This window comes from Triticum aestivum, chromosome 7A (genome assembly GCF_018294505.1).
Source record: "Triticum aestivum cultivar Chinese Spring chromosome 7A, IWGSC CS RefSeq v2.1, whole genome shotgun sequence".
Taxonomy (NCBI): Eukaryota; Viridiplantae; Streptophyta; class Magnoliopsida; order Poales; family Poaceae; genus Triticum; species Triticum aestivum.
This window is the reverse complement of record NC_057812.1, coordinates 98,653,626-98,666,090: the sequence shown is the minus strand read 5'-3', so window position 1 is coordinate 98,666,090 and position 12,465 is coordinate 98,653,626. Positions and strand designations below refer to the sequence as shown.

The window sequence follows — 12,465 nt, the reverse complement described above, 5'->3', positions numbered from 1 at the left end:
TTTCGTGAAATTCAAGGAATCGGAATTATCTAAGGAACGGTCGAGAATAAACAAGGCCAATGCCGCAAATAGGGATAAGTTCCATAAGCTGGGGCCAGGTGGCTACGCGGTGGCAATGCCTAAGTGGGATAAGTCTGAGAAAGAGATGGAGGATGCAGGTGTCACTCCAGTTACATTGAGTTGGCCCCCCAGGTGCAGGACTTGGTTCTATGCGCATGGAAGGAGTTGGACCCGAAGACAGACTTAGTTTCGAAGAAGGCATGTCTGAAGGGAGCCGAAGATAAGATACTTGTTGCAATAGAAGAGGCTCGATCACGGGTGTTCGAGCCCAACATAGAGAACGATGAGCTTACGCGTGCCCTGGGAAATCCTGAACACCCGGAAAGAACACGAGGCAAGGGCGTTATTCCATGGTATGAGGGGTTTTCGGAGTGGAACGCCGACTACGGAAAACGTGCGAGAAGGAAGATTGCGGAGGGGAAGAAGAGGAAGATGGAGGAGGAGCAGAGGAAGCGGGACTATGAACGCCTTCAAGGCCTAGAATCAGCGCACGCGGACTTGGCAGTAAAATTCCAGCGGCGGCAGGAGCAGATCGACTCACTTAGCCAGCAAAAGGGGTCTCAACAGCGGCAGCAGCTAGCGGATGATCCAGCATTGGATAGCACCGTCCCATCCATGCCGAGAAGCAGCGTGGGTTCCGCCCCGAGCGACGCATTGTTGGATAGCTACCCCGTGGATGACATCATGGAGAACACTAACTGCGAGCTACACTTCAAAATAAAGAACATATCCATGAAGGTGGTGGACGCCGTTGCTTTTACAAATCCCCCCGAGGAAACCTTCCATTGCAACCCGATTCTAGCGAGCTATGCTCATGTCTTAGTTGATGAGGTGGTGGACCAATATTCAGGGCTAGAGCTTGACATTCCTGGAGGTGACGAGGAGCACACACTGGGAGAGGCCAAACATCGTATCATCCTATGGAGAAAGGACTGCATCATCTTTCGAAGGCCACCGACACCGCGTCAGCCGATTCCTCGTTGAAGTCCGCCACCGAGTCAGCAGACTCCCGCTCCTCCAAGTCCAGCAACGCTTCAGGCCACTCCTCCTCCAAGTCCGGCAAAGCGTCAGGCCACTCCTCCTCCAAGTCCGACACAGCGTCAGACCACTCCTCCTCCAAGTCCGGCACAACTTCAGGCCACTCCTCCTCCAAGTCCGGCATAGCTTCAGGCCACTCGTCCTCCAACTCAGCCACGTCAGCCGTCTCCGCCGCCTCAGCAATCACGGAAGAGAGTCGCCGCAGCTATGGTGCGCAACGGTACAAGTCGAGGTAGTACGGGAGGTACAGGCGGAGGCAAGCGATTTCAATATGGTCCAAGCCTCGCAGTTCTTCCGCAGAGGCCTTATGACATGTCCGAGGAGGAAAACGCATCCATAGTGAAGGCCCATGTGGAAGCCAATTTTGCACCGAAACCGCCACCGCCGCCAAGGGCGAAAGTACCTGAGGAAAACATTGACCACTTCATTCGTATGGCTAGAGCACCAGCTCCCAAGCCTATTGACACAGACTATGAGCGCCACCTCAGGAAGTTAAATCGAGCACGTCTACAGAATGAGGCGAGCTCGAGCTCGAGCAAATCAACTGGCAAAAGGAGCGGTAAAACCGTTCCCCGGCTGGGAGAACAAGCGGCGCAATCAATTCCCCCGCTTGTTGTGCCAACAACACATGAGAGTACGCGCGCCCAATATTATTGTGGGCAAACCGTTAACGTTCCCGGACTGGGCGATGTGGTAATAACCGAGGAGCATATTGAGCAGGCTAAAAGGCTCATGATCACTGTTGGACAACTCCTCGATATCGAGCCCATGTCTCCGCTTAGAGAGGAGGAAATAAAATAGAAATATGTCCGGGGCCAACCTTTAGTCGAGCCAGACGAGGTCAAGAAGCTCCCAACGAGAATGTATGAATTGCATCAATGGTACATGAACATTACCAAGATTTCCAATCGAGAGTCCCTCATGGTGAATGTTAAGAAGGATCATTACTTCTATGAGAAAGCTGTGTCTGTTGAGTATTCAGAACTATTTCTGTTATACAATCAAGACGCACTCGACAAATCTATCGTCAGTTGCTATTGTCTGTAAGTGATTTCTTTCTGTAATTTAAGTCTCAAGCTAGCTGTAGTGATCATTTTGATCAATCATTACCTGTAATTATCCTCACTATATTTTTTTCTGTGGTATTATGCAGGATGAAGATGTATGAAATGAAAAAAAGTGCACGCTATGGCATTGGGTTCATTGACCCAAATACTATTAATGAATACACATGAAAATTAGATACATATTATCGAGCAAGTGTAGAGAAAAGCATGCTAGAGTTCTTCAAGCGTCTCAAATACAATGAAGATATACTACTTCCTTACAACTTCTTGTGAGTCACACTGTCTTGTACTACAAATTCCGTTTTTTTACTAGCTAGCTACATGTTTTTGCTTACATATATATGCCCGCTTAATTAAGACATGCAAACGTGTGTGCATGCAGTTTTCACTGAATCTTGTTAATCATTAAAGTTGATGAAGGAACAGTTGAAGTACTGGACTCACTACTTAAAAAACAAAGTGACTACACCATCGTAAACAGGTAATTTCAATCATTATTAACTATATCTCGGTCTATTTAATTAGTTCGTCATTTTCTGATAACAACTATTTAATAACCCCTTTATTTATTTTCTTTGTCGGCGGGCAGGGCTTGGGCAAAGTTCATCAACGTCACTCCAGGCCAATGGAAACAAAACCTGAAATGGTATCGACCCAAGGTAAGTAATTAAGTAGTAGTAGCTAGCTAGCTGCCATCTCTTTAATTATCATGCTTGATTAATTATTATCTGATCAAATTATATTCTCGTAAAGGCCCTAAAGCAGGCGCCGGTGAATAATCTGTGTGGATACTACATTTGCGAGAACATTCGCATGATGGCGTCCGAAAGGAGCAGATCTCAAAGACAGGACTGGGTATGTTTGTTAGAACACTATTCACAATTTTTACATCATTATCGATATCTAGTCACACAACTAATACACATGCATATTGATCTCCTTCTTAACAGTTCAGAGAGGTGCGGACAAGCTACTACCAACGGAGCGCATACAAGCAAAGAGGAAATAGCGGGATTTTTGCTCGACCAGGTCATAGATATGAACGAAGAATAGTATTACCCGCTACCGCCCCCATGAACCACTTTCAATTGTCATCGTGCTCCGAAGACACCAATTAGTCTAATGCCACTGGCTCCGAATGCATCAATTAGGAATATATATAGGAAAATGGGTTGGTACTCTTAGGAGTACGTACTCCTACCCAGGTGGTGGTCGTTGGCGCAATGGAATTCTACCGCTGAAAGTCATTTAGCTTTTAGTTAATGGAATAATAAGTGAAAAAAACTCCACCAACAAACACAGGCCATTGCTCCGATTTTTCAGGTGTTTCTATATGCGTTGGGCTTATACATCTCTACTCCCGTCTCATTGGCATTATGTTGCGGCGGCGACGGCTCGCACGGATGGAGGACTACATCGGCCTCCAAGGGAAAGGAGCTCGCTCGGCAGCAGCCTCCATTGGCAACAGCTCATCTTCTCTCCAGCCAACTGTGGCCTGACTGACCAGGTTTGTTTCGGGCGTGCTACTCTCCTGTTCGAAATCAGATCTTGTACAGAGGCACTCAACTCTCATTCTCTGACGGTTTCTAGGTGGCTGGAATCGGCGACCACTGCCTTCCGCGTCGCCAACAACAGAGTGACATCCGTGAAAACAATCTTACTGGTCGATGGAGAAGTCTATTCCAAGTCTCCGAGTTCTCCAACCGCAGGCAGCTTTGGAGTCCACCGATCACTTGTCAGGTACCTGATCGATTTTCCTCGCTATCATCATACAAAATTCCTCGCAGCAACAATTCCTCTCCTAGAGCGGCATTGATTTTAGCCGCTCTTCTTCTAAATCTTTCTTTGAGGCAACTATGCAGAAACATCATAGATCTGGTACGACTTGGTTGCGTGCAGTATTTTTTGTAATATTTCTTATAATGGAGTGGCCGATGTATTAGCGATGCCAAATAATGGGTATATTCATCTCAACTTTAGCGAGGATATGAGACCGACTCATCATCCCGCTAGTGCAAATTCTGGTAAAGTGAGTAACTGAGTATGTTTGTCAGTATATTGTTCAGTTCTCTGTTTAACTGTCACGGCCACCGGCCAAATTAATTGTAGAACCAGATGAGAAGCACCCTGTGTCACCCAATCTACCTAATTAAAATGTTAATGTTAAACATCTTAACAAATTACGTAGATCAGGTTACTTATAGTTTCTGGTGTAAACAATTTCTGAAGCTCTTTTTTCTGTTTCTTTTCTCATAGTACCCAATTCAGTATTGTTTCTGAATCAAGTCTAACTTATGTTGTAACTGTTTTCCATAGGAGCACCTCCATTATATTCGACCTCCAAAAGTACATGTGATGTTATCTGAAGCTTGCTGGAAGAGATGCCCTTTTTCTCTTCAGTTTTGGTGCATTTAAGCCTTTTTGAAGATGTAAAAGTGTTGCATAGTCCAGTTTGCTTAGTCGGTGTACATGTTTCTATTAAGATGCAAATTTCTATACATCATGTATCAATGGATCACGTAACCTGTTAACCATGGTGCCACTTGATAAATCTCTGAAGAAGCAGAGTGATTTTTGTTTACATGTACTGTGATGCCCCTTACTCGGTTAAAAAAATATGGATACTTCTTTTTGAAGTATATCAGATAAATTCCATTGTGCATTCTCCTTGCTTGCCAAAGTACATAGTACTGTATATACTACTAATCGACAATCCTCTGTTTGCTAAGTAAATATGCCTATTATGAAACCAAGCAGTATATACCCATTAGATTAACACACAAGGACAAAGTTGCCGGGCAGTATATACTTCTTTCAGTTTTTGGTGATGAAGTACTAGTAGTACATGGTCCTTCCGAAGGAAAAAAAAACCTATTATATGCCTATTACGAAACCAAGCAGTATATACTCTACCCTCAAAATAAAGTTGTATATACTCATAAAAAAGGTAGTACACACTCATTTGGATATAAGTAGTATATACTCAATAAAACCAGTACATACTTCTTTTGATCACAGGCATACGTACTCATCAACAGTCCCAGTATATGCATATTATGAAACCAAGCATGTAATGATGTACATACTCTACCCACAAAAAAATATGTATATACTTATATAAAAGGCAGTACGAACTCATTAGGATAAAAGTCGTATATACTCAATAAAATCAGTACATACCTCTTTCTAACTGAAAAAAAGACACAGTATTTATGAAACCAAGCAGTATATACGGTACCCGCAAAAAAAAAGAATATACTCGATAAAAAATGCAGTACACACTCAATTGGATAAAAGTAGTATATACTCAATAAAAACAATAGTATATCCCTTTTTTCTTGCAGAGACATAAAAAATGTATGGATTCTATTTTTGCTAAACAGTGTATGCATGTGGATGGATTAGGCGTATGGTATTGAATCCCTTAATTTTAGGATCAACGAGACGCATGCATGTGTGCGGTCGTTCCATGCATCAATTCTGTTTTTTCTTGCGTGGTTGTTTGCTTCTTGGGAGTACAAAAGACGAATGCACCAATTAGGAGTATATATGTGATCGGTTCTATTCAAAATTCTATTTATATATATGCATAACGTGTACAATGTCGTATCGTAGAATAGCAGCAAACAAAAAAGAATTAAATGGAAACCACAAAATTAAATAAAAAAGAAATCATAAATCCAAAACCCCCCAACCTTTTAATACCGGTTGGTGTCACCAACCGGTACTAAAGGGCTCCCTGTCCCCGGAGCTGACTCGTGCCACGTGGTTGCCCTTTAGCACCGGTTCGTGCGGAACCGGTACTAAAGGGGGGAACTTTTAGTCCACACACTTTAGTGCCGGTTACCGAACCGATGCTATAGCCCGGTTCTGCACTAGTGCACGTAGCCTAGATCAATGGCTCACATCCTTAATTGCAGAATGAAAGAGCTGATATGCGTATGCGCAGAACCTGGCAAGTTTGAAATAAAATATTCTTCAGAGCACATAAACTGAATTTGCTTAGCAAGAGGAATGAATTTCGGACAACACTCAACAATACTGAATCACTGAGCTACTCGTACGTCATCAACAAGATTCCCGTAGCACATAAACTGAATTTGCATAGCAAGAGGAACTGCGCCAGCGCTCTGGAGTCTGGATGAGATTGATTTTGTTTTGACGAGAAGAGAGGAACTTTCGCCAACTCGCCATGTCGGCCGTCGCCGGCGGCAGGATTCCTGTAGGCTGTAGGGACGCGAGTGGCTTTTGCGATAGATCTGACGATCCCGTTTCCGATCGAGCAGCGGCCTGCGGACGATCGATGCCTCTACTCACGTGGAGGCGATAGCTTTCCAGCGCCAATCGTGGCCCAACACCAGGAACCGCTATACAATTTTTTAGGCCTATGTAAAAATTTAGGGCCCCCAGAATTTATGGGCCCTGTGCGGGCCGCGCATTCTGTACACCTATGGGCCCGGCCCTGGTACGATCGGTTCGAGATTAATCAGGCCACCCAAACCCAAGCCCCAAGGTAATTGCATTTTGTTTAGTACCACACGGGAAGATTATGAAGATCCGCACGAGGAAGACAAGTATATAATTGGAGGGTAGGACGACTTTGAAACATACTTACCTGGACGGGGTCTATGGGCGATCAATAAAGCTTATGGCCTAGGTTAACGGCTCACATTGCACATGGTGTGTGCGTTGATCTACCATCTCCCCTTTGCGGGGAGAGTGGACGTTGTAATTTGTGATAGAGGGGGCAAGCGTTCGCCCGGCCCCTGTCAAATTTTGAATTCAAATTTTGTTTAGTTTTTTGTGTTCTATTCTTGTTCTTTTCCCTTGGTGCAAACCTTATTTTGAATTTAATAAAGTCTATTGTTTTCTTATAATGCTAATCTTTCTAAAACCGCATGTCGCAGATGTAGTGGGTTGCCGAACAATACTCCAGGTTTTTGGGATGGCATCGGGTTTGCAAGCGAACATAAGGAAGAGCGCTGTCAACCCCATTCGCTGCTCGCAACAACAGATTCAGGAGGTAGGAGATATTCTTGGCTGCTTGGTGGGAGGTTTTCCGTGCAAGTACCTTGGTTTGCCACTATCATTGCGAAAACAGCCGGCCTCGCAACTGCAGTATCTGGTGGATCGGCTCGAAGCATGCCTGCCAATCTGGCGGGCATCAACATTGCCCAAAAGTGGACGCCTCCTCCCCGTGCTTTCGGTCCTCAGCGCAATGCCTGTACATGCAATGATGGCCATGGAATTGCCCGCGAAAACTATCAACGTCATCAACAAGATCATACGTGCTTTTCTGTGGTGCGGGAAGAAGGAAGCAAGGGGTGGCAATTGCTCTGTGGCTTGGACGGCGGTGTGCGCGCCCAAATGGGATGGTGGCCTTGGAGTGCCGGACCTGAGGTGGATGAATATCGCCATGCAGGCGTGGTGGCCATGGTTGAAACGAGCAGGGGAGGACAGGTGTTGGCATGAGTTCAGGATCTCGGTGCCAAAGGAATCCATGCAACTATACAAGACAGCGATTCGGATGCAATTGGGCAATGGATGCAACACACTCTTCTGGGAGGATCGGTGGTTCGATGGGTACTGCATCCAAGAGTTGGCCCCGGCGGTCTACGGTGCTATGCTGCCTAGGCTGAGACATGCTCGGACGTTGGCCGATGCCATTGTGGGCAACACATGGGCAAGAGATATTGGGCCGGACCTACAGATCGAAACTATCAGAGAGTATCTTCGGTTGTGGACCAGGATCAGTGACGTTGAGCTACGGGAGGGCATCCCAGATGTGGCCACATGGTCCTGGGAGAGAGGCGGCGTGTTCTCAGTAAGATCGGCGTACGCGGCCAAGTTTGCAGGCCGAGAGGTCGCTCCCACGGTAGACTTCTCGTGGAAATCTAGGGCACCTTTGCAATGCCGGAAGTTCTCATGGTTGGCCCTTCATAACAGGTGTAGGACGTCTGACAGGCTTGCAAGGAGGGGGCTACCGCACCAGGACTCTTGCCCATTCTGCAACCAGAAGGAAGAAACCATTAACCTTATTCTACTAACGTATGTTTTCTCGAGAGAAGTTTGGACGCACATTTGTCATGCCCTGCAGAAGCCGACATGGGTTCCTAGCGGGACGGAGGTGCTCTCCGCCTGGTGCCAAGGTAGAGACAAGCAAGGCCTTGGCATCAGGACGTCCAGGGCCATCATCCTGCTTGGTCTTTGGCAACTGTGGAAGCACCGAAACGCTATGGTCTTCGATGGCGTCACTCCAAGCATAGCCATGGTCATGCGGCAGGTGAAGCGGGATGGAAGAGCTTGGTGGAATGCAGGACTCATGAAGGATAGTGTACATAGCTTCTTTGGTAGACTAAGTATGTGGAGCATGAGCGAGTAGTCGGTTGTATGGGTTAGGCCACTAGGATGGTGTGGAGTGAAGTATAGTTATGGTGTAACATGTAAGATGTAAGTCGTAACCGTATCTGTGGAGGGCTTTTTTTGCATTTTCCCCCTTATATAGAATGACACGTATGCTATGCGTATTCGAGAAAATTTTCATGCTTTGGTAAACTTGCAAAAATTATTTCATCACGAATTTGCAATAACCAGGAAAATGGAGTCAGTGAATGCTAAATAGATTGGTACAGCCCGATCAACAGACCAAGTGTCCAAGTGGTGAAGATAGTTCAGAGGCCAGCACAAATACCAGCGTGCATTGATGCTGCAGCCACGCATCGATGGCCACCGGTTGTGTCTGTCAAGATACCTTATGCCGACCAGTTCAGTAGCAACATGTCGGCACAGTGAATTATTTTTTGGTTCCAGATAAATCGGGTGGAGCTAACCACACACATACTCCCTCCGTTCCTGAATATAAGTCTTTAACGAGATTTTATTATGAACCATATACAAAGCAAAATGAGTGAATTTACACTCTAAAATGCATCTAGATACATCTGTATGTGGCCAATAATAAAATTTCTATAAAAACTATATTTAAAAACGGAGGGAGTATATAGAAATCGACGATGATCGACACTTAGACACAACTAGCATAGTAGCAGTAGTACTAGTAGCTCAGTGAGTAACTGCACACTCGTCATGTACTGCAAGAAGAAGATGCTCACTTCACTGCTCATGGCGGCCCTCCTCTTGTGCTCCTGCGCAATGTCCCTCGGCTCATCGCGCTACACCGTTGGCACGAGCGGCGTAGCCAAGGTACGGAGCGCGGCGGCATTGACGGCGGAGGAAGCCCATGGTGGCCGCATAGCTGCGGCGAGGGGAGTGAGGTCGCTGGGGCAGAGGGTGCCGATGAAGGCTCCCCCTCCGCCGAAGCCCAACAAGCCCGCGAAGGCCAAGCCTCCGCGGCCGCGGCCGCCAGCGCCACCTCCGCCATGCACTCCGCCGGCGCCACCTCCGCCATGCACTCCGGTGGTAGATGGTAGATTCGGTTGATGTGGTGCTTTAGCTTTTACCGTGACCCTTGTGTCGCTGCTGTGGACGTGGTTGCGGTTGCGGTCATACGCGCACCACCTTTGTACGTGTTTCTTTGCGATCTCTGAATAAAGTCGGTAAACTGACAACCCGTCAAGCCGGGGTGATTTTCTGAACTGTTGGTCTAGACCCAACGGCTACCTCTGTTCATGTTCACACTTCGCATGTTTCTTCAGCACGTCGGCCCTAAGACTAGTCATAAAGGGGAGTAACTTAAACTAGTAACATCACATTTTATTAGGCTATGTTACTACCTCCATAATGGGTACTCCCTCCTTTCCAGCTTACAGGGTTTAAATCTGAAATATCATCAACCAAGGCGTATGGTGAGTGGAGGAATGTGTCTCGTACTTTACAAAACTATCCAAACTAAATTGATGCATTAATTGAGCTTACAGGGTTCAAATCTGAAATATCATCAACCAAGGCGTATGATGAGTGGAGGAATGTATCTCGTACTTTACAAAACTATCCAAACTAAATTGATGCATTAATTGAGATTGATTACAGTGTATGTATGCTTGGCCACTAGATGAGTAGTAGAATTACATGCATTGGTGAGTTCTTTTTTAATTATTGCCTGCAAAGATTAATGCTCCTTGGAATCTTAAAAGAAGATGGAGATGAGCCCTATAAATCGGAAAAATGAAGAAAATGAGATAAGCCTTATAAACCGGAAAGGAGGGAGTACTCCCTCCGTCCGGGTTTATTAGGCCTAAAGACAACATCTCTTATATCAAGACATATAGTAATTTGCTCACATTAATTCTTCCATTCCACTCCCAATGCACTCTCTCACATGCATGCAACCAATGAAAAAGCACACATGAAGTGTATTAATTTTTCAGCCATGACACCAACAACAATGACTTCCAATGCAACCAATGAAATGGTTGCATGCATGCACCTTTCCAAAGCGAGGCCTTATAAAAAGGGACATGCTTGTGATGCTAAGAGGCCTAATAAACCCGGACGGAGGGAGTAGTAACATATGTGTTGTCATGTTATAATTCATTTATTAGTCTATAGACTCATATTGTTTTGATATGTGTGATGTTACGGTAACTAGTTAAGTTATACCATCATCACCTCCTCATCATTAAATATGTGCCACATAAGCAAAATTATCTTGAAAAGTGTGATGTTACTAGTGATGATACTCTCACTGTGCCAGCCTAAGGCTAGCCATAGTGGGGGTAACATAAGTAGTAACATACACTTGGGACTCACAAACATGCTTATGTGGCAGTTAATTAAAGAAGAGAGATGATTATAGTAACATAGGTAGATACCGTAACATAATAAATGTTATGCTACTACGTGTCATGTATGGCAATAAATGTGACCATTTATAATACTAATCTATATTATTATGCACTATAGATGTAGCATCATACACTAGTATCATATGCATGATACTAGTATATGATACTTCCTACTATGACCAGCCTAATACAACCTCCGACCGCGCACCCCTGCTCCGCCGCTCGAAACAAATTTTAAAATTCAGATCGGAACGACCCAACGCGCGATTAACTAGGAGGATGCAAAGTCCACGGTAGCAACACAAACCCACACACGGGTGCAATATACGATGTGTTCGTACGTCCATGCGGTTTATTACCACATGCAGCTGGATCGATGATGCATGCGCCTCAACAAATCTAGAGTTTCTTGAGGGTGAATCTAGAGTTTTCTATATGTGCGCGTATGATGTTGCTCTTCCGCGGCTCTGTCATAAAATTAGGCAGTTTTTATTTGAGCTCAATTTCGATTAGCATTGTCATACCGACACTGACATGATAAATCACATGCTAGCACGTACGCATGTGGATCAAATCATCAAATGCTAGGGATGGCAATGGGTAGGGTATGGGTGGGTACAACATCCTCTTACCCAAACCCATACCCATAAAAACTTTCTATATCCACCCATTTCAATACCCATGGGCATAAATTGACACCCATGCCCATACCTATCGGGTATCCTATACCCAATTGGTATCCAATGGGTACAACATATATAGCATTTAAATTTTACAGAAGTACATACATGAGTGTAAAATTCAAGTGATGATGGGCAATCAATCTAGTACCGACAAGACGTCCTCTGGTGTGTGGCCAATTCCAGCCGGCAAGGGATTACGAGAAATGGTTGGTGGAAGCCGGCATAGTGGAAGGTGACGATGGGAACTGGGGTTTGCTAGTTCGAGAGTTGGAAGAGAATGTGTTGGTGATGAGTTAAGATTTCATCATTTTGAGGAGTCACATAGGACATAGGAGGAGTGTGAGCTGGTTGTTGGGAGCCTATTAGCTATGGTTGGTTTAGGGAATAAAGAATTAAAATTTGGGCAATAGGAGTTGGATGTAGACCCCACATATCATAGGAGTTATTTTCATTTATTAATATTTTCTAGGTACCCATTGGGTTACCCATAGGCGCAATCTCATACTCATGCCCTACCCATATATTTTGCGGGTATGGATACCCATTACCCATAGATACAAAATCTTGCCAAGTCTTGTCTATGCCCATTATTTTCGGGTAGGGTACCCGCGGATACCCATACCCATAGGAGAAATTGCCATCCCTATCAAATGCACCAAAATAGAGAGGGTCAAGACATTAGAGGGCACAAGAAACTCAAATGCAGCAGCGTCTTCGGCCATAGTGTGTAGTCAAGGTGATCGTCCTCTACGAAGCAGACGAACGGACATCAAAGATGTGGTTTGAACTTGAGCAAGAAGTCACACCGAGACGCTTCCAAAAATCTTTTCGCCCCTCATCCGGTGCTAGTTCTTATAGGATGCGGTTTTGGTG

The 12,465-nt window shown here is 45.2% G+C and overlaps 1 protein-coding gene and 1 non-coding gene across 2 annotated transcripts; both read left to right on the top strand.

Moving 5' to 3' along the window:
* Nucleotides 1–3,481: 3,481 nt before the first annotated feature.
* On the top strand, nucleotides 3,482–4,663 carry LOC123146887 (uncharacterized). The gene is made up of 3 exons (XM_044566155.1): nucleotides 3,482–3,672; nucleotides 3,756–3,905; nucleotides 4,482–4,663. The coding sequence occupies exons 1-3, from the start codon at nucleotides 3,499–3,501 to the stop codon at nucleotides 4,578–4,580; spliced, it is 423 nt and encodes a 140-aa protein (XP_044422090.1). The 5' UTR covers nucleotides 3,482–3,498; the 3' UTR covers nucleotides 4,581–4,663.
* Nucleotides 4,664–6,772: 2,109 nt separating this feature from the next.
* LOC123155045 (U1 spliceosomal RNA) lies at nucleotides 6,773–6,935 on the top strand. Its single transcript, XR_006477177.1, has one exon. It is a non-coding gene; the product is annotated as a U1 spliceosomal RNA (small nuclear RNA).
* Nucleotides 6,936–12,465: the final 5,530 nt, after the last annotated feature.